This window comes from Hypanus sabinus, chromosome 21 (genome assembly GCF_030144855.1).
Source record: "Hypanus sabinus isolate sHypSab1 chromosome 21, sHypSab1.hap1, whole genome shotgun sequence".
In the NCBI taxonomy this organism is placed as follows: domain Eukaryota; kingdom Metazoa; phylum Chordata; class Chondrichthyes; order Myliobatiformes; family Dasyatidae; genus Hypanus; species Hypanus sabinus.
In genome coordinates this window covers 10,007,136-10,029,695 of record NC_082726.1, presented here as the reverse complement: position 1 = coordinate 10,029,695, position 22,560 = coordinate 10,007,136, and the positions used below count along the sequence as shown (strand labels likewise).

Sequence of the window (22,560 nt, the reverse complement as noted above, 5' to 3'; positions counted from 1 at the left end):
TGAGGTTCACAGACTGGGTTCCAGGTACCCCTTGTTTCAAGGAATTGGCCATAAAAAACGTTGGAAGCTCTGGTTTGAAGCTATGTTGTTTCAAACAATAAATCCTTTCAGGATTTTGTATCTTCTGCCCAATGGAGAGGGCAGAAGAGAGAATGTGGCTAGCCCCTCCTTCCAGTCTGGAAATCCCAAGTTAGGGACGCTGTGGAAGAGTGGCGTTGGCATGGGGATTACAGTTGTGGAGGCTCTGAGAGGAGTCCTCCTTGGAGCAGAGGAGGTTTGGTGAAGGATGGAGAGGTAGGGCATGCTCTACCACACAGGAACGATTGCAGCCAGAGGTCATTGGTCAAGGAGCCTGAAATAGTGAGAGTGCTGTGATGTGTGCAGATTCGCAGAGGCTGCTTCCTCTTTGGAGGTTTTAGAATCAGTTTGTTCTCTGAGGATAAATGGTCAGCCGTTCAGAGCTAAAATTAAAACAAATTTCTTCACAAAGGTTGTAAGTCTTCAGAATCATTTCACCCCAGGACTGAGAGCTGAGACTGATGGCATCCTAACTTTTTTCAGAATCAAGGGCTGTGGGCACAGAGCAGAAACAACAAGCCTAGCGATGATACAGAATGGCAGAGAAACTTCTGATTTATCTTCTGGTCTTAAAGGAGGGTGTTGGTGTAACACAGGAGACTAATTGGAACTGATTCAAAGGGTCGTACAGTGTAATGGGTCGGCAGTGTGGTTTTTGGGTGTCTGTGCAGAGGTGCTGCCTGTGGTGAGTGGTGTCTGTGTTGTGGCTGGGATGTAGTGTGTGGGTGGCTCATGATGTTTCTGTCTCCGGCAGTGAACTGGTTGGACCACAGTCGGACGTTCCGGGAACAAGGTGTGGATGAAAATGAAACCCTGCTGCTGAGGCGCAAGTTCTTCTATTCCGATCAGAATGTGGACTCCCGAGACCCGGTGCAGCTTAACCTGCTCTATGTTCAGGTAAAGGACACCAGAGCAAGTTGGCAGGAAGCCCGTTGAGGATGGTGTTCAGCTTGTCTGAAGCTATCTGTGTTCACAGTCCCAGTGCAGCCTCTGCCACACAGATGTGTCCTGGCCTTCAAGTTCGCCATGACACAGTCATATTGCATTTTGGGCTGGATGCAGTTTCTAGCCCCAGGGCCTCTTGGAGTTTTAATTTCTCGGTGAAGACCAGATCTATCAAGGTTGTGGAAATGATCAATTGGATTTTCTCTCATTCCTCCAGGAGAGGTGGAATGAGAGCTGGGACTCTGCCCAGGCCGAGCTCAAAGCTCAAACCAGAGAGAACTGGACCTCATAACCTGTCTGAATGCTGATACCCCGAAGGGGAACTGGGTGCTGCTGGTGCTGGAGGGTGACAGGAGCTCCGACATCCCACATCAACATCTGAAAGGCTTGAGTGTGGACTGCTTGACAGCTATTGGCTGTCAGAGCTTTAGGCAGATGTGGGAGCAGTTGGAGACTCTTTGCTGCCCACCTACGTTGTGAGGCAGCTGCCAAAGATAATGAACTCACCACAGTGGTCCCCATGAAAAGAAGATGGAATCGGTTTCAGTGTCACTATTGCTGTCCCTTCTCCCTGTCCCTCTGGAGCCAGTTTCCCTTACCATGAAGTGGACTGGGATGAGTTTATAGCCGTGGCTGACTGGACATGCATTTTTCTTTTCCACAGGCACGGGATGATATTCTGAATGGGTCACACCCAGTTTCCTTTGAGAAAGCCTGTGAGTTTGGTGGCATTCAGGCCCACATCCAGTTTGGGGCCCACGTCGAGCACAAGCACAAGGCTGGATTTCTGGAGTACGTCTGCTGTGGTACTGATGTGTCTGGGGTGGGGAGTGAGGGCAAGTCTGTGATTGGTGGCGGTTCTGTGTTGTCATTTAGGCCCATGCTGATGAGCAGACGGCAGGGAGGGGCTGGTTAGTCGTAGGATGGAGAGTCGGGGTGGGGGTGTGATTGGGTGTGGTGGGGGTCTTTGACTGTGGGGCTTGGTTGTGGAGGGTCGAAGCTCGGTATGTGACAGGAAGACAATAGAACACAGAACAGCACAGGCACCATGGTCGTGTAGCCGTTTGCTGTTACAACTTGGGGCGTTCCAGAATTTGGGATTCAATTCCGGCGTTGCTCTGTAAGGAGTGTCTGTGTGTCCTCCCCATGACATGTGTGGGTTTGCCCCAGTGCTCTAGTTTACTCCCACAGTCCAAAGACATACTGGGCAGGCTTGGTCATTTAAAATTGTCCCGTGATTAGGTTCGGGTTCATCGGGGTTGTGGGGTTGCTAGGGCAACGTGTCTCGGAAGGCTGAAAGGGCCCACTCCGCACTATAGCGCTAAATAAAATAAGCACTGGCAGGCCATTCAGCCCACAATGCTGTGCCAACCTTGATGCCAGTTTATACAAAATGTCCTCCTGTGTGTCATCAGTATCCCTCCATTCCCTATCGTATTCATGTGTCCATCTGGAACTCCACCACACTGCCTGCTTTCCAGTGCTACGCCCATCACAGGCACCTCAACAAACATCTTTGTCTTGAAACTTCTCTCTAACCTTTGAAGCATGTTTTGTGGTGTTTGACAGTTCTACACTGGGGAACAGACTCTGTCTGTGCCAGTGGGTTCCCAAACTTTCTGGGTTACCATCCCCTTGGCTTCCAAACCGCAGCACCTTTCCCTTTCCAGCCATAACATAAAAACTATAAGGAATTTTGATTTACAGTGCACAGTGAAGGAAAATAGGAACTGCAAATTCAAAGTAGTGACAAATAATTGCAAAAATTATTCAAGTCTATTTTAAGGTACAAATATTACTATTTCTTTATTTAAATACAGTAAAATCAGTTTTCATTGAAAATTTTGGAGTGTACATTAGTAGTCCAACTATTCACGACTTCTTTGCATTTTCCCTCAGTGAGATAGATGGGTTCGGTGCAGTGTTTGCAGCTTCCCAACGTCAGGCTGAATGTCACTCGGGAGTCTCAGAACCCTGCATTCTGTAATTTGCGGTCTGTTTTTTTTTGTTCTAAAAAGAGTTGGTCGACTGTTCTGAAACCGCATTCCACTGAATATGATATTGCAAAGGCAATGAAGAACAGCTTGACCTTTCTCCATAGTGCAAGTTAGCATTCAGAGATTTCTTTCCGCAGCCAAGCTCTTCATATGCTTTTCTGAAACTTGGCTTCAGCTCATAAAGTCATTTTGTAGCGAGATCAGTTCTTCCTGAATGCTTCTTGTTAATTCCTCCTTACAAGTGTTTGGGAATGGTTTTATTACCCAATCCAGAATTTGAATTGCGATAAGATCTGACCATTTCATTTCTTAATTTCTTAAGTAATTAATTTCTTTAATTCTGTAATTCCTTAGCTGCCCCCTTGCTACAAGAGCCCCCTCCACCCTTTTTTGTATCTTTATCAACCCCTTAGAAACTCCCACCAGCCCCAGGAGTGGGGGGATTTCCCCTGCTTTGGGGAACAAAGACTCTATCCTATCTGTGCCTCTCATAATTTAAAAATCCTCTCTTGTTGCTGGGGAGAACGTCCCAGGTTTTCCAACCTTTCCCTACGGCTCATGCCCTGTAATCCATGTAGCATCCTATAAATCTCTTCTGCCCCCTTTCCACAGCCCTTCCTACATGGGGTGACCAGAAAGACACATAATGCTCTCTGTACTGCCTCTCTAACGTTTCATATAACTGCATCACGACGTCCTTATTCAACACCTCTACCAATAAACTATTGACCTGGACCCCAAGTTCCTCCTGCACCTCAATGATTTAAGTGGACCATCATTAATACTTTCTTCTTTCATTTGATGTCCTGAAGTGCAGCACCCTCACTTGACCGGAATAAACTCCATCTGCCCTTATCTGTAACTGAGCCATGTCCTGCTGTATTCTTTGCCAGTTCTTTACACGGCCCATAACCCTGCTAGTGTTATCTGCCAGCTTGCTGATTCACTTATCTACATTTTCATCCAAATCTTTGCTCTGCATCACAAACATTGGAAGTCTCTGTATGAATACTTGCAGAACACCAGCAGGCAATGACAGCCTTCCATCAGTACTCTCTGTCTTCTCTGGGCAAGTCAGTCCTGAATCCAGATTTTCAATTCAGCCTAGATCTCTTATCAAGTGCCTTACTGAACTGCTTTACCCTCAATAGGTTCCCTTCTCACCTCCTCAAAGACTGAATCACGTTTATAAGGCATGACCTGCCCTGCATAAAGCCACGCTGACTGTCCATAAGCAGACCACACCCAACCAAATGTCGATAAATCTGCTCCCTCCATATCGACTCCGATAGCTTCCCTACTACCGATATGAGGCTCACTGGCAAATAATTACCTGGATTATTCTCGAAGAAAGGCACAACATTTGCCACTCTCCTGTCCTCTGGGATATAATCTGTCGCTAGTGAGGAAACAAAGGTCCTTGTCAAAGCCCCAACAATATCCTCACTTGCTTCTTTCAGTATCCTGGCATATAAACCACCTTAATCCCAAAATCCCCCTCCTCAGTCACAAAATGTCCTGGTACATTAGTGGGTCCCACCTTGTTTTCGGTATCCTCACAATTCTCCTTCAGGGTAAATATCGACACAAAGTGCTCCTATAGTATCTCAGCTGCATGCTCTGATGCCAACCGCAGACTGCAGGGACAGATTCTCATCCCAACAAATACTGAAGTCCCTTCAGTGTGCCAGTCCCTTTGTTTCTGCATCCTTCTACAACCTGTCTCCATTTCTGCTACTGCGCCTCTCTGTGCCAATTGGAGGTCAGTTTATTAATCCCAGCAGTCCAATTCTAAGCTCCTTATTTCTGAGCTCTAGCCAAATTGCCTCAGTGAATGGGCCTCCAGTGTGTACTCTTTCGGCCTCTCCTCCGCCACTATAAACCCATTACATCAAAAGCAACAAAACTCAGGAGCGTTGATATGCCACCGGTCGTCATGCAGCCAGGTCTCTGCAAGTTGAGAAACATAGAAAACCTACAGCACAATGCAGGCCCTTTGGCCCACCTTGCTGTGCCAATCATTTACTTATTTTAGAAATTACCTGGGGTTATCCATAACCCTCTATTTTTCTAAGCCCCATGTACCTATCCAGGAGTCTCTTAAAACACTCTATCATATCCTCTTCCACACCATTGCCAGCAGCCCATTCCACGCTCTCACCACCCCCTGTGTAAAAAAAAAACTTACCCCTCTCCTCTGTACCTATTTCCAAGCACCTTAAAACTGTGCCCTCTCGTGCTAGCCATTTCAGACTTGGAGAAAAGATTCTGACTATCCACACGATCAATGCCTCTCATCATCTTACACACCTTTAAAAGGTCACGTCTCATCCTCCGTCACTCCAAGGAGAAAAGGCCGAGTTCACTCAATCTATTCTCATAAGGCATGCTCCCCAATCCAGGCAACATCCTTGTAAATCTCCTCTGCACCCTTTCTATGGTTTCCACATCCTTCCTGTAGTGAGGCGACCAGAACTGAACACAAGTGGGGTCTGACCAGAGTCCTATATAGCTGCAACATTACCTCTGGGCTCTCAAACTCAATCCCACGATTGATGAAGGCCAATACACCATACGCCTTCTTAACCACAGAGTCAACCTGCACAGCAGCCTTGAGTGTCCTATGGACTCGGTCCCCAAGATCCTTCTGATCCTCCACACTGCCAAGAGTCTTACCATTAATACTATATTCTGCCATCATATTTGACCTACCAAAATGAACCACCTCACACTTATCTGGGTTGAACTCCATCTGCCACTTCTCAGCCCAGTCTTGCATCCTGTCAATGTCCCGCTGTTACCTCTGACAGCCCTCCACACTATCCACAACACCCCCAACCTTTGTGTCATCAGCAAATTTAATAACCCATCCCTCCACTTGCTCATCCAGGTCATTTATAAAAATTACAAAGAGTAGGGGTCCCAGAACAGATCCCTGAGGCACACCACTGGTCATCGACCTCCATGCAGAATGTAAGTTGGAAGGTGCTGGTTGGGCTGCAGAATGGGCCAATCTGATGAAGTGGGTTTCAGGATCACAGGCAAAGTACATGTGTGTACAGGAACACAGCATTCTGTAAGCAGCATCCATCAAAAAGCCTAAATATAAAATGTACATCACTTTATAACAATTTGAATAAAATCTGTGCACTTTAGCAGAAAGTGATCAAAATGGCCAGAGTGTTACTACACTGAAGTTGTGAGTGGAGTTGTGCAGGTCGTGAAGGGATATAGCTGTTCTTTAACCTGGTGCTGGACATTGGCTTTTTGAGGCAGTACTTCCTGTAGGTGTTACCAGTGATGGAGAGGGATGTGCCCATGATGTGTTGGGCAGAATTCACTACTTTCAGCAGCTTCTTGTGTACCTGTTCATTCGAATTGCTATACCAGTCCATGATGAGGGCTTGGGTTTGGTTACAGGGCTGGAAATGGGTAGGAGGGCTGTGGGAGTGAGTGTGGATTCAGGTTAAACACTTGTACGGTTGTGACCTTGGTAGGGGAAGAGTTTGTGGGTGTGATGGGAACTGCTGAAATTGACTGGTACTGGCTGCTGACTCTAACACATCCACTCACTGTCTTCCAGTCTGAAGGAGTTTCTGCCCAAGGAATACATCAAGCAGAGAAATGCAGAGAAAAGGATATTTCAGGTATAGAAGCTGCTTCATATTCACTAAAAATAAGTTTTCAGGAAGTATTTGGTCCGATCTGTTCCAGCTTGCTGGTCACAAAGTGGAACTGAGTCTTGGACAGCAGTCACCTCCCCCGGGCTCTGCGTCTGACCTGTACCCACCATCATGCCCTGCTGCCCATTCTCCACTTCCCAGCATCTGCGTCGGTGGGCTGGTTGGATCTTCCGCAGTCACATAGAGTCCTGATGGTCTTCCCTTGCTGATCGTATCAGCTGCCAGTCCACCACAGCCTTTAGACGTGGTCCCTTTATTCAGTCCGAGACCACTCCTGGCTGCCATCTCTCCGCTGAGGCCTAGCACTTCCTCTTTCTTTTTGCTCAGTTCCTCCGTCTTGAATGCACTGGTTCCATTTCCAAGGATTTGAGGTGTCCTTCCTTTTTCAGAAAAGGGGATTTCCCCCCCCCCCCCCCCACACTGTTTATGATGGAACCTTGAACTGCATCTCCTCTATCTCCCACACTTCATCCCTCATGCCATCCCACCGTTTCCCCAGACAGAACGGGGATAGGTTCCCTTGGTCCTCATCTTTCACCCATTCAGTCAAGTGATTGCACTAGAAGCCACATTTTCCCTTCTTACTACTTGCTGAGGGAATCATTCTCTGTGACAGCCTGGGCCACTCCTCCCTCCTCCATTGATCTCCCTCCATCCCCAGACTCTTACCTGTGTAGCCATATGAGATGTAACACCTGGCCCTCCACCTCCTTCCCCACCACCATCCGGAGCTCTAAATGGCCCTTCACATGCCGACGCCCTGGTGTAAACGATTGGCCTCCCCGACGTCGGTGAGAGTATCTGGGTATAGAGTACCTCTGCTGTGGCCATCTGGGGCTCCCAGTTGCCAGGCGTTTCAACTCCCCTCCCCATCCCCACAACGGATTCTGCATTATGAATTGAGCTCTTTGCCTTCAGTACTCGGGCATTCAGCTTCAAGAGTTGTAAAGTCGAGAAATGCAGCACCCCGCCGTGGAATATGTGAGAGGGGCAGGCCATGCGTCAGAAAGGTGAGAGAACCAGAAAAGAGAATGCAGACCTTATCGTTGTGTGATGTGATCAAAAGAGAATGGCCTCTCAGCTCCGGTTTGTATTCCACACACTTCTCTGCCACTCCTTAGTTTACATTTTGTGCTTCTCCTTATTCTGCATTTTTCTGTGCTGTGCCGTAGGGTTTGGAGCCTCCTCTATTTGGTTTAGGGTTCCACAGCTTCACTATTTTAGGTAGTGATCTTTCTTCCAAAATCCCTACTGTTGTACGTTGAGGGCCCCCGTTTCTGTTCTTCTGAACGCACTAATCCCATTCCCCATATTTCCCACAGCCATTCGGATCTCTGCAACTCCTTGGGCTGTGCCATTCCCGGGCACAGTGACATATGTTGTGGTTTATTGTTTTGTGCCAGTAGTACATTCATTGCAGAACATAAAAACAATTGCAATAAAGTTCAAAGTACACTTATGTCATTATATTGAGCCCTGAGATTTGTTTTCTCGTGGGCATGCTCAATAAATCCGATAACCATAATAGCGAATGAAAGTCTGCACCCAACAGGGCAGACAACCAGAGTGTAATAGACAAAAAACTGCAAACAGAAAAGAAAGAAAAAAGAATTAATTAGTTAATAAGCAAGCAAGCAATAAATATCACAAACATGAGATGAAGTGTCCTTGAAAGTAAGTCCATAGGTTGTGGAAACAGGTCAGTGATGGGCCAAGTGCTGATACAAAAGCCTGATGGTTGAGGGGCAATAATTGTTCCTGAACCTGGTGGTGTGAGTCCTGAGGCTCCTCTACCTCCTTCCTGATAGAAGCAGTCAGAAGAGAGCATATCCTGAGTGGTGGGGGTCCGAGATGATGGATGCTGCTTTCCTGTGACAATGCTCCATGGAGGTGGCTTTACCCATGAGATACAATAAGAAATAGAAAGTCAATATATAGTGAAAAAGAGGAATAGTGAGGCAGTGTTCCTGGGTTCATGGGCTGTGTAGAAATCTGACAGCAGAGCAGAAGAATTGGGGAGAACATGAACTCTCTGAAAGCAGATTGGACCCATGGCACCGGGGTTGTGCAACAACTACACTTCCTGGAGCAGCACTGTTCCAGCCTCTCCCCCATCATGTTCTGCCTTTCTACATGAGCCGAAGGGAGGCATGAGTGGAAAACAACATGCCCCAGATTCCTGAAGAGGCCACGAATTTACATCTGTTCATAAACAGCTGGTGTTTGTTGTTGGTTCATTCAGTGAACAAGGAGCTTAAATTTCATAATTTTGCTTCTCAGGAACACAAAAACTGCGGGGAAATGACTGAAATTGAAGCGAAAGTGAAATACGTTAAGCTGGCCCGCTCACTGCGAACCTACGGGGTGTCGTTCTTTTTGGTGAAGGTAGGAATTTCTCCTGTTTACATGTATTTACACGGCTTTCAGTCACTCCAGGTTGGAAACATGGCTGCCTGTAGGCTCCAGATAGCCTCATCTCCTCCTTCTACATCAACCATCCAGAGGAGAGGCTCTTCATAGCGCCAGAGGACCTCTCCTGATCTGGAACCCACAACATCTAGATGTGGAGGCTTTGCATCTCTCGCTGGTCTGTCCTCAATCACTAATGTTGTTTGATTAAGCATTCTTCTTTTGTTTATACAATCCATTGCAGGTTATATGTAAAAGTATGTAAATGGCATACGATATTATGCCACCTTGTCATATGTATGCACTTCACTAAAGAGAAACTAAATATACACACATCTCCTGGTTCCCATATCTTCCTTTTTGATTAGTTTCTGGAGTTTCAAAACATAACAAATGCTTGACAAGAAGCTCAGTGACCTCGGCCTTCAGCCTGCCTTGTGCAGCTGGATCCCATGCTTGTCAGATCACTGGCAGGTGGTAAGAGTGGGCTCCCTCACCTCTGCCCCTCTGACCCTCAACACAGGAGTCCCACAGGGCCCTGTGTTCTAAGGCTCCTCCTTTACCAATGACGGTGTCACCACCCACAGCTTCAATCTGCTAATTAAACTTGCTGACGATAATACGTTGATTGGCCTTATCTCAATAATATTGAGGTAGCCTACAGAGAAGAAGCGGTGTCAAGAAAACAACCTCTCCCTCAATGTTGCAAAAACAAAGGAGCTGTTGTGGACTACAGGAGGAATGGAGACGGGCCGACCCCTATTTACATCAATGGATATGGGGTTGAGAGGTAAACAGCTTTAAGTCCTCAGTGTACACATCAGTGAGGATTTCATGTGGGCTGTACATACCGGCTGTGTGGTGACAAAGCACAACAGCACCTCTTTCACCTCAGATGGTTGAAGAAGTTTGGCATGAGTCCCCAAATCCTAAGGACTTTCTACAGGGGCAGAACTGAGAGCATCCTGACTGGCTGTCACTGCCTGGTATGGGAACTGTACTTCTCTCAATCGCAGGACTCTGCAGAGAGTGGTGCGGACAGCCCAGCGCATCTATAGATGTGAACTTCCCACTAATCAGGACATTTACAGAGACAGGTGCGTAAAGAGGGCCCGAAGGAACTCGAGTCACCCCAACCACAAACTGTTCCAGCTTCTTCCATCAGACTGATTAATTCATGCTGATATAATTGTATCAGTTTCTATGTTATATTGATTGTCCTGTTGTACATACTACTTATGACAATTACTATAAATTGCACATTTAGAGGGAGACATAAAGATTTTTACTCCTCACATATGTGAGGGATGTAAGAAATGAAGTCAATTCAATTCAAATTTGCAGTGTACTTAATTGACCAGTTTTTACAAGTACCAATGTTTTGTTGTTCAGGAGAAGATGAAGGGGAAAAACAAATTGGTGCCTCGACTACTGGGCGTCACCAAAGATTCAGTGATGCGAGTGGATGAAAAGAGCAAGGAAGTGATGCAGGAGTGGCCTCTGACTACAGTCAAGCGTTGGGCTGCTTCTCCAAAGAGTTTTACTCTGGTAGGGCGTTACCCGTTGACAGGTAGTCTCTCTGGTTTTCAGAGTCAAGCTGTCATTTCTAGTACACAGCTGTCAAGGAGAAGGACATTATTGTCACTCCTAAATCCACTGCAGCAGGGTGAGATAAAGAGCACAATAATTAGAAAAACACGGTAAATATAATACATTAGATAGCTTGTATACATGAATTGATTATGCGTACATAAAATTATACTAGTTGCAGGAGTGTCTATACATAAGGCTGCAAGGGAATAAAGTACTGGTGATGGGGGGACGTGGTGGGGTGGTTTGGTGGGATGCTTTACTGTTTGGGGAAAGCAACTGTTTTTTGAGTCTGGTGGGAGTGGGACAAACAGTCCATGAGCAGGGTGGATGGGATCCTTCAAGATTTTGCTGGCCTTTTCCTGGCACCTTCCTGTATATATGCCCTTCATGGCAGGTGGGCTGATGCCGGTGATGTGTCGAGCAGTTCTGCCTGCCCGTTGTAAGGTCTCCCTGTCTGCTGTAGTGCAGAGATGCAGCCGCCTTTGACTTGTTAAGACGTTGCTGAGGAAGAGCTGGTCACTGGCCCGGCGCAGTGTGAGGGGGACTGGTCAGTTTCGGTGGTTTGGACTGTTGCTAGCGTTTGGTGTCTGCCCTTTCCTCTGAGCTGTCTTTGCTGCTGTTGGGGTTTTACTGCCGTACCTGTGTCCCCTGGGGTTCTCCAAATGACGCTTTATCCTGTTAAAAGTCTGTAGTCTGCCTGTCCGTGTAGTCTGTGCTTCCTCCCTTTCCCCAAAGGCTGAGCCTCCCGTTGAGCTGACAACAGTGCACAGCTGGACGCCAGCCCGGCCAAGGTGGCAAACGAGACTGCAGGTGCAGGAATCTGGAGCAATAAAAAAAACAACAAACTGCAGGAGGAACCAGTGGATCAGGCAGCATCTGTGGGTGGAAGAAAATGGCCAACAATTCAGGTCTGGACCCTGCTGTGTCTCTGAGAGTGAGGAAGGGAGATGGCTGGAATAAAAAGGTGAGAGAGAGGGGTGAGACTGGGCTGGTAGGTAATAGTTCGCCTACAGCACCGATCCACCTGCATTCCTTTGCCCTTCCTATCCTCCTTCCTCTGTGATGCCATCTCTCACCTCTGGCACCTAACTCATCCCTCTCTCACACTCATATGTACTGGCGATCATTCCCAAACACTCTCAGTCCTGGTACGGGTCTCAAACCCAAGTGTCTCTCTCTCCATTTGCTGCCTGATTCACTCAGTTCCTTCAACAACACACACAAACTGCTGGTGGAACACAGCAGGCCAGGCAGCATCTACAGGGAGGAGCGCTGTCGACGTTTCGGGCCGAGTCCCTTCAACAGTTTGTTTTTCCAGCTGCCACCATACTACCAGTTGGGCACCAAGTGAGCACATCCTCTAGGCCTTTTGAAGACAGGCGGCGGATTTTGGTCAAGTTTTCATGTTGCGTTTGATCTCGGAGGTAGTGTGAGATGGTGGGGGTAGAGAGAAGTTTAATCATGACTTGGGGGTTTACTGCTCATGCCCAGACTGAATGCCTGGAGAGCAGTAGGCTGATGTGATCTCCACCATTTAATATTGGTGAGGCCCTCTCCAACCCCAACCAATGTCGTGTCACACTCTACAGTTGCTGATGTGCCTGACACTGGGTGTTAAGAGTTCACTCTATTCTCTGTTCAACTGTAGGATTTTGGAGAGTACCAGGAAAGTTACTACTCTGTTCAGACAACTGAGGGGGAGCAAATCTCACAGCTGATTGCTGGATATATCGACATCATCCTGAAGAAGGTGAGTGAACTCAACCACAAAAAGCCATATCTGTGGAAACTATAAACCTGGCCATCAGCCCTCTCCTCGAGTGCTCTCTTATCTGAGCCAAATCATCGACCATCATAGCCTGGAGATCACCATAAATCCCATCCCTCTGTGCTGGGAGCTCCTCACTCACAGCCCACCTCCCCCCTTCCACTTATTCGTGTAGACAGAGTTGGAAATCGTATCCCTGCTTTCCAACCCTTTCCGTATGGGGAGATTTTAGTAAGCTAATCAAGTGGGCAGTGAATTAAACCAACTGGTCTTCAGTAACAAGGCTGATGTTGTTGAACCCCTTCCGTCCTTTTTAAAATGTCAGTACAACATTAGCAACCCTGGAATCCTCCGATAACATCGGTAGAAAAGATTGAAATTTTGATCTTAGAGTTTCTGCAGTTTTTTCAATTACTTAGTCTGACAGCCTGAGATACATTTCTCCTGTTAATTTATGTGCTGTCAGTGATGATAAACCCCTGATTATTTCCTCATTACCAGATTTTTTCCATCCAAAGTTTCACACACGTGCCCCTTCATTACAAGGTTTACTTTACTGCCCTCTTCAGGGATGACAGTCACAAACTATTCACCAACAATCTTCTCCCACGTCCTTTGCTTCCACACAGTTCATCTTTCTGGTCCCCAATGGGTTCTTGTCCTTATTCCTTATGTACTTTTTTTTTGTGTTTTACTGGCAATTTTTCACACATTCTCTTTGCCAAAGTTTTGTTTGTCTTTATGTCTGAAACAACTTACCTTCTCACTTCGTGGTGTCCTCTGTGTTTTGTCATCTGGGTTTTCATGATTCAATAGTCCCACTCTTTGTCTTGTAGGAATATATTCACTCAAAGCCCCCGTGTTGCTCTGACACAGTTACCTTTGTATAACTGATTACTGTCGACTGCTCAGATTTCCCAATCTTGCAAAGTGACATCACCCCAGTTTAGAACTTTTACTTCTAAGGTATCGTTATCCTTTTGCAGAACAGTGTGAAGATTCTCCCAATGACCTCTCCACCTGAAAAGGTTCTCCTGAATGTACTCCAGGAATTCTGTGCTCCGTACGTAATGAACTGACTAGTGTTAATGGGGATACAAGGTCATTTTTCCTAGCATTAAAAATCATGGCCACTGTGATTTAGAGAGCAGATCTTCAGCTCTTCAGGAGGACCTGTTGACGATGAGATTCCAAGTCCCTCTATCGTAACCAGAGATTATGTCAAATATTACGTCACTAATCATCTTTCTAGCAATGATCACAGTCGTGGCAGGTGATGGGTGATCAGGTTTTGCATTTGTGACTGAATCTCTTCACTGCCTAGTTTAAACACTTCCCTGGGGACCCGTTGTGTTTCCTTGCTGGGGTATAGCCTTTTTGTTTTCTCATTGATCGGGGTTGAGTATGTTGCTGGACTTGAGAGCAATCATATCAACGATCATCACAAATAAGGATACCTTCAGAGCTCCACAGTGATAAGTTTAGCTCTGTTCTTGGTTTGTGTCATCACACTTTTGAGCCAATGGGAAACCCAGTCCCACCTGGTTCTGAGGGGCCACAGCTGTGATGTCTTTCTGGCTGGTGTCACGTGACACCGAGTGCCTTGGGACGATTTCTCCATCACTGTGTCCATATTGATGCTCTCACGAGCAAGTGTGGCAATCACCCAGAACTGGATGCATTATTCAGAAGTGTTCTGCCTCTGCAATTGTTCTCCGTTGGCAGCCCTACAAAGCTGGATGTAAGGAGGTGCTAGGTGGTACATGCATATCACATATGGCGCATAATAAAACCCCTCTACCGCCTTAGTTCAGGCCAAAGATCTGGTTAGAAGTGAACAGGATTTGAAAGAAGATTGGCAACAGAGATTGCATATATTGTTACCCAGGTCTGGTTACATTGGCTGGAGTCATTTATGAGCAGTACAGTCTCCTGCTGGTCTCACAGCTGAAGCCTGGTGATCAAACAGAACCAAACGCAGATTCAGAGGTATAGGCTGCATTGACAATCCTCCTGCTGAACGTCGGGGCCCTCTGTGTGTTGGTTATCCTTTGTTTCCGACAATGACATTCACGGGCCGGGACCTGGACGGGGGGAGTGTTACAGTGAAAAGGTTGTTGCACTGGGGCAGTTCCACTCTCTCAGCCTCAAAAATCTTGATCCACTGGCATGAAAACTTGTCATCACTGGAGACTTTGTCAGCTGCATTGGATAGCCATGGCACCTTCTGTGCCTTGCCATGCCCATCGCTCTCCACAAGGCCATTGGCTCTTGTAGTTCATCTCATCCACCAGGACTGGGGTAGGCCTATCCCTGTCTCACCGGGGTTGGAGGTTCCCGGCTACCCTCACCTGGTTTAGCCCACCTGTCGAGCCGGTGTACCGGGGTGTGGCCGCGGTCGCGTGCAAACAGCGACAGGTGAGAGCTGGGTGGCAGGTGGGGACCAAAGGTGGGCGAAATGCCCCTTGGTGAAGCATGACAAGCCCACCACCAGAGGTGCTACCCCTCCCTGGACACCCCTCCAGAACAAACCCGATGCTCTGCTAGTTATTCATTACTGAGACAGATAAAAAGTGTAGGAGTGTCGTTGTCCTGAGACAGCTCTGTACTTATGCACAGACAGTCCAAAAGGTATTACGCACAACGATCACGCTGGTCAGTCCTTGTCATCAGGGCTCTTCTGGCTGCTGGCCTCCCAGTCTGGTGGGTCCACTGGCTTAATGTCTGATGCGTGGGCCCAAGCTGACTTTTCCCAGATCTGGGTTAGCAGTACTTGAAATGAGCCATCACACCAGGGCTCAAAGAAATTCTTTCAGGGGTAGGATCTCACTAGTACCCGATTTCCTGGCCAGTGGGTTTGGCATTCTGCAGCCATCGTGATCCTTTTGATGTAAGCTGTCAAGGGTTGGTGTTAGTGCTCACAATTCTGCAGCACGTTTTCACTCCTGGATGTCCACTTGTTTAACCAGAGGGAAGGAGCAAGTGTGTGTGATGTCTCAATATTATCTCATGTGGACTCTTACGCGGTTTGGAGCCCAGCGCATGGCCATGAGAGCCAGCGAAAGCACCTCTGGCCATTTTAGTCCAGTTTCCTCATCAATTTAGCCAACCAGCTGTTCATAGTTTCATTTTGTCTTTCTGCTGGCCCTGTAGATCGTGGGTGGTAAGGAAAGCCAGTGTAATGCTTTAACACTGTAAGGCTGATACTCTTGTATCACTCTACCCATAAAGTGCAGACCATTATCACTTGGGATCTTCTCAGGGGCTTCAAACCTAGAAACAAATTCTCATAATAAAAGTTTTGGAACAATTATAGTATCATTTCTACCAGTTAGGTGGACTTCTAACCATTGAGAAAACAAACATACCATAACAAGTGCATGGTTAAAAAACTTTGGCAATTGCATAAAGTCTATTGAAGATATACAAATGGCCTCCAAGTGCCCAGTAGTGGCAGATACTGGTGGTGTTTTCCAGGGGTTATGTCTCTGGCAAATCGTACAGCTTGGCGCCACTTTTCCTCCAGTCGGGAGCCCTGGTGCATCCCACCTATTTTCGATTATACCCGTCCTTGATGGTCTTACACACAGTCCATGAGTCTTGTTCAGAGGTTTTAGGATTTGGGGGATCCAGGTACTGAAGCAGCATGCAAGTGTTTTTGTAAGATCTAATTGGACTTTAAAAGGCTTCAGCAGACATTATTTGTTCTGCATCGTTGCCACTTTTCCCCTATAGAGCCTCTGATACCTGAGCAAGCAAACGTTTGGTCGTCATCATTCCGTGTCTGGGAAAGGCTCAGGAATTGAAATTTAAGTAGCGGGATGGGAGTTAACTTCACTAAGTGTAAGGACAATCACATGGGGAAATACTGAAATAGTTCCCCTGCAAGGGTATAGCTGGCTTCTGGCATTTGACATAAGACATGGTAAAACCGTGAATCCAAATCCCTTGAGTGATAACACTCAAGGTGGCAGCACCTTTGGAGCCTTGGCAGAGGACGAAAAGAGGAAGAGAGAAGGACGATTTGTGATTTCTTTACGGATTTTTCCTATGGATGATCTTGCACGTTCTGCAGAGCGGTGTACCATACAGCGGTTGGTAACATGCCTCCAGGTGACTAGGATGTCAGACATGATGTTTCTATAAGACTAAATGGACTTCAGAGTTGCTACAGTTGCTCAACTATAGTAAATGCTTTGGCAGACAGAGAATTAGTGAACCTTCACCACCAGACTTCAAATGATGCCTGAACCGATTCTCCTCACACGACACAGACAGTTGAGTATATAGTCTGCCGGGCCTCGAGCTGTATCCCTTCAGGGGAGCATCCCAACTACAAAGGAAGTTCCATCCCCTCAGAATGGCCAGTGGCTATTGTGCTACAAGAAACTGATTTTCTCCCTCATATTTGAAAAGCTGATAAGTGACATCACAAAAATGTCCACAACCCTTAACAGATTCATGGCTTATGGATGTTCGAGGCCAGCTAAAAGCACAGATTGTGGAAAAGGTGGTTCCAGTATTAACAGGAAATCTAATTGTTTGCTTACAGTCAGTGGAATAACAGGTTCAGAAATGTTACGATGGGCAGAACTGTAATGTACAAGTTTTTCAGTGCAGTTCAGGAAAGGGCTATTTCAAGGAAACTGCGCAGGCTGAGGTGCTGGTAGCTGTGGAGACGGAAGCTGACTGTTATCAAAGTTGTCTTGGCACTAAGGGTGTCATCGAGCCCAGTGATCAGGCTATCCACTAGCAAACCACACCCCTCTTTTACCCCGACCGTGTCTATCGACCCACCTCCACGCTTGTTGACGTGAACTGAGAAAATCTGAAAAAAGCCATACAATTAGAATAGCGTTTTCTAACTAGTAAACAATGCTGTTCAAAACAAAAAGAATGGGTCACATGAGCCAAATGCATATAAAACTAATTTCACAATGAAATTGTAAGCAGGCTGATAAGTGAAAACTCAGTCCCTGCTGTTTTAGTTAAGTATAGAACACTACTATAAGTTAAATAACATTAAAATTGTATAGGACAGCTATTGCAATTTTTAAACATTACGTGCAATATTTTTTATCCCCACCTCCCCAAGCAGGCTTAACTAATGCTGACAATGCTGCAAAGCATTCACAGTTCTACTTAACTCTTGTCATCCCACTCAAGTAGCAGAAGAAAGCAACAGCAGTCAAGTCTCTAGCACTGAGGCTGGCTGAAGGTAAGGAGGGGAGAAGAGGCAAGCTGTGGTAATAGGGGATTCGTTGGTTAGGGAAACAGAAAGGAGGTTCTGTGTATGCAAACAAGATTCCTGATGGTCTGTTGCCTCCCGGATGCAAGGATCATGGGCACCTTGGACTGAGACAGCAGAACTCTTGAGTGATGGTGGTTCACATCGGCCATTGACACGGGTAGGAGGGGTGACGAGCTCCTGCAAAGTGGGTTTAGGGAGTTAGGTGCTAAATTAAAGGACAGGACTACCAGAGTTGTATTTTCAGGACTGCTACCCGTGCCACGTGCTTGTGAGGCCAGAAATAAGAAAATCGTACAGTTTAATATATGGCTAAGGAGATGGTGTAGGAGGGAGAGCTTCAGATTTTAGGATCATTGGGCTCCCTTCCAGGGAAGATGCGACCAGAACAGAAGTGGCGGTTTGCACCCGAACTGGAGGGGTCTAATAACCAAACGAGAAGATTTGCTGGGGCTGCACGATGGGGGTTAAACTGGAGTTGTGGGGGGGGGGGGGGGACCAGAGCACCAGAACAGTTAGGGGAGTGGTTCTGGTTAAGCCTCCATACAAAGTCAGAAATCAAAATGTTGATTTGCTGAATTAATGTTCTGAATTGTGTGTATTTCAATGCAAGAAGTATTGTAAGAAAGGGCGATGAGTATAGATTGGCATGTGAAATCATGACGTTGTAATCTTTGATGAAGGGCAGCTCAGTGTTCCAGATTCTGTTGTTTTAGACACAGTAGTGGGGGAGAGATGACATTACTGGTCAAGGAAAATGTCACTGCACTGCTCAGGCAGGACAGCTTGTCTAGTTTTTAGATGCTATGGGTAGAACTCAGGAATAAAAAAGGTATGACTACGTTAATGGGAGTTATATTATAAACCACACAACAGTCTGTGGAATTAAGAGGAGAAAATTTGTGGAGAAATCGCAGACTGTTGCAAGATGTCAACAAAATAGAGAGAGTACAGAGGAGATTTACTAGAATGTTACCTGGCTTTCAGCACCCAAGTTACAGAGAAAGGTTGAACAATTTAGGTCTTTATTCTTTGGAGCATGGAAGGTTGAGGGGGGACTTGATCGAGGTATTTAAAATTATGAGGGGGATAGATAGAGTTAATGTGGATAGGCTTTTTCCATTGAGAGTAGGGGAGATTCAAACAAGAGGACATGAGTTGAGAGTTAAGGGGCAAAAGTTTAGGGGTAACATGAGGGGGAACTTCTTTACTCAGAGAGTGGTAGCTGTGTGGAACGAGCTTCCGGTAGAAGTGGTTGAGGCAGGTTCGATTTTGTCATTTAAAAAAAAAATTGGATAGGTATATGGACAGGAAAGGAATGGAGGGTTATGGGCTGAGTGCAGGTCGGTGGGACTGGGTGAGAGTAAGAGTTCAGCATGGACTAGAAGGGCCGAGATGGCCTGTTTCCGTGCTGTAATTGTTATGTGGTTATATGGAAACATAAGCTTATGCTAGAAGGTGATTATAATTTTCCACAGTGGGACTCCCATACTGTAAAAGGACTGGTTGGGAAAGAGATCCCACGCTGGGATTGGTCAAGAAAGTTTGGTCACTGTGCATTCAAGAGTTTAAGAGATGTTTAGGTAGGTATATGGATGGAAGGGGAATGGAGGCTATGGTCCCCGTGCAGGTCGATGGGACTAGGCAGTTTAAATGGTTCAGCACAAACTTGATGGTCTAAAGGGCCTTTTGCTGTGCTGTAGTGTTCGATGGCTTTATGCTACTGGACTTGCTGAGTTCCCCCAGTACCTGTTTGTTAACTCTCTACCTTTTCAAGCGTATATTACTCCTCTCCCTTAGAACATTTGGCACTAGTTTTCCAGTGCTGTGTTGTGCCCTCTTTGTTTGTTAAGCCTGTTCTCCATGACGACCATTTACTTCTGTTTATTTCCTTCACCCTGGTCCTCAGTTCACTGATAACCCATTGTTCCTTAGACATTGACCTTGCCTTTTATGGCTGCAGGAGCACGTTGACACTTTCAAATTGCTCTTGATATCTTACCTGGAAGTAGCTGCTCACTGCCTTCTGTTATCAGATCCAGACTTGCAGCTTTACAATTTACTTATCAAATTCAGTTGCTTTATTCCTGGTCAAACGACCTCCGTTGTTGTGGCCAGTGTCTCAAAAATGCTTTTTCATGAACACTCTCTCCATTTGCCCTGGCTTTATTCTCAAAGTCGAGGTCCACTTCTCCAGTCAGACAATCTACGTAATGATTTAAAAATCTCTTCTGGGCACGTTGTAGAAATATCACACCCTCCAACCTTTCCTCAGTGAGGAAATCCGGCTCATATTTGCCAAGTTGGACACTTTTGTTGTACACTTCTCTGTGATTTGCCTTCACACTGCCTTTGCCTCTTGCTGACAGTTTGGAGGTCTACTCTTGGTCTTTGTACGCACTGCCTGTTTTGGTTCAATTAGTGTATCTTCACCGTTTGATTCTCTCTCACCCCTACTAAACCCTACAGTGCAACCCATTCTCTTATCCAGTCAGTTTAAATCTCCACAACCGCTCCCTCAACCTTCCGGTCAAGGATGTTAAAGCCATTCTAGTTTGGGTCAAAATTATCCAACTTGTTCACGACCCATGTAGCTCAGAGAATCTAATGCCCCAGTCCTCTGCACCAGCTCAGTCACACACTAATCTGATTTATCCTCTTTATTTTCTATACACACCAGCACTGGAAAAATATCTTGGAGGAATCCCATGAGACTGCAGGAAGAACATAAAACTGCTCACTGCAGTACCGGGTTGAACCTTTCTCACTGGAGCTGGGAGGCAGCAACGTGAACTATCTTGACATTGGGTCACACTTCTTAGCCGCAGCGATGCAGCCTCCTTGTTGAGTTTTTCTGTCTCACCAGAATGATTTATGAAGCGTATCTGCCAATGTCTGTCACTGCTAACCTTTGAGCCTGTTTTTGCAGTTTACAATCACATTCTGCCCTCATCCCACAGAAATTCTGGGTCAGAGCATTTGACTGGGAATGCATTAATAATTATCTTCTAATTATAAATGTGCTCAGAGTATTCATCACTTGTGCTTCTGGTGATTTTATTGCTCAAATATGGTAGAATCTGAGCAAGTTCTAATCAAAGCAGGATCTATAGGGTGAATAAATCAGCTTTTGGAAATAATGACTTCATCCATTAGAGGTTCTTAGCTGCCTTCTCATTACCCCTCTACAGGCCATCTTCATCACATCTTCATCTTTGGAGGATTCCTAGGGCTGGTTTGAACTTTCAGCGACTTACTGACACTTCAGCTTTTTAAGAATCCTTTGTGTTCTTTAGAGATGAGTTTAGAGGCTCTCTATGTGTGAAACTGGAGGGAGGGAAGATTGGATCCCTTTGAATGTCTCCTGTTTAATGAACACTGAAGGGTCACAAAGTGGGCATCTCATGCTGCAATGGTAACTTGTTACAAAGCCACTCCCTCCCAGAGCTTTGCTTGCATATCTGTCAATCACATAACCCATTATGGTTGGAAGAAGTTAAAATTATGAAGCAGTTGGACAGGTGGAGGACACACTGTTTCCAGTGGGTGAGGGGATGGGGTCAAGAAGGCATTTTTGTAAATGTTAAATGTCAGACTTTTTGTAACTGAGTCTGTGGGATCCACAACCAAAGACCATTTGATTTGATGAGGGTGGGCGTAAAGGAGTAAGAAAAGGATATGCATACAGGTACATGTTAATCTAATTGGTGATTGAGCTTAAAGGGCACGGTTCTGCTGTGATAACTTCCAGCTCTCAGCTCCCAGGCAGCCGGCGACTAATGGTGTGACAGGAAGCAACACACACATTGGACGATTAGATTGACTTGCCCAATTCTATTTCTTTCTGTTCTGCAGAAACAAAGTAAAGACCGGTTTGGACTGGAAGGGGATGAAGAGTCGACCATGTTGGAAGAATCAGTGTCTCCTAAAAAGTAAACATTTAGAATTCCTAATGCTACAAAAACATGATTCTCTGAGAGAGAGAGAGAGAGAGAGAGAGAGAGAGAGAGAGAGAGAGAGAAGAAAAAAAAATATTTAGCGGGAGAACTGGGTTGATGGAATTCCTCTGAAAGCTGGCCCGGGGATATGATAGAATGAAAGCCCACAGCAGAGTAGAGAGAAATGGTTCCAAAGGTTGACAGCTCAGGAACTTGGGTTATAGTATAATGGTTTTTTGGTAGAAAACCACTATCCACATGAAGATTTTTTTTGCACAGTGAGTGGTTGGGTCTGGAGTGGGATAATAAAGGCAGAGACAACTGTTGCATTCAGAAAGGAGCTGAATAAGGATCTTATGGGCTGAGGGGAGAGAGTAGAGAGTGGACTTCACTGGCCTCATTCTCTGTTGTAACCTTCGTGTGATTTGATCAGAGTTTGTTGCACACAGACTGGCATTTAAGTTTAACGCATTACAACGGAGAATGAAGGATTCTCAACTCCTTATGGTTAGTGCTGTGTTTTTGATGCCCTGAGTTCCTTGAGTGATGTAGAAATGGAAGTTGCATTCTTTCCTAAGTGATCCCGTTACATGTCAAGGTAAATTCTTCTGTCCTCCCCTATTCCACAGATCCACGATTCTGCAGCAACAGTTTAACAAGACAGGCAAGATAGAGCATGCATCTGTGGCATTGCCAGCTGTGATGAGGCCCGGAGCAGGTGGGCCAGAGAACTTCAACACAGGCACCATGCCAGCTCCGCAACAACAGATCCTGAGTGGACAGATGCACCGGGGCCATATGCCACCACTGGTAGGAGTCAGGACCCACCCCCTAGCCGTGGTGGGAAGGTTGAATTTCCAGTTCATTGGTGCTGTTCAGGAGCCAAAGATTAAGATTTAAG

General features: G+C 46.2%; 1 protein-coding gene across 5 annotated transcripts in view; it reads left to right on the top strand.

Annotated features, from left to right (window-relative positions):
* tln2b (talin 2b) overlaps positions 1-22,560 on the top strand; it is a 352,925-nt gene that overhangs the window by 140,479 nt on the left and 189,886 nt on the right. For all 5 annotated transcript variants that reach the window (XM_059945979.1, XM_059945982.1, XM_059945978.1 and 2 more), the window contains exons 7-14: positions 833-975; positions 1,688-1,815; positions 6,604-6,667; positions 8,984-9,088; positions 10,505-10,660; positions 12,354-12,455; positions 21,577-21,653; positions 22,289-22,469. In XM_059945979.1, the coding sequence (XP_059801962.1) occupies positions 833-975; positions 1,688-1,815; positions 6,604-6,667; positions 8,984-9,088; positions 10,505-10,660; positions 12,354-12,455; positions 21,577-21,653; positions 22,289-22,469 (956 nt within the window). The remainder of the gene's footprint in view (positions 1-832; positions 976-1,687; positions 1,816-6,603; positions 6,668-8,983; positions 9,089-10,504; positions 10,661-12,353; positions 12,456-21,576; positions 21,654-22,288; positions 22,470-22,560) is intronic.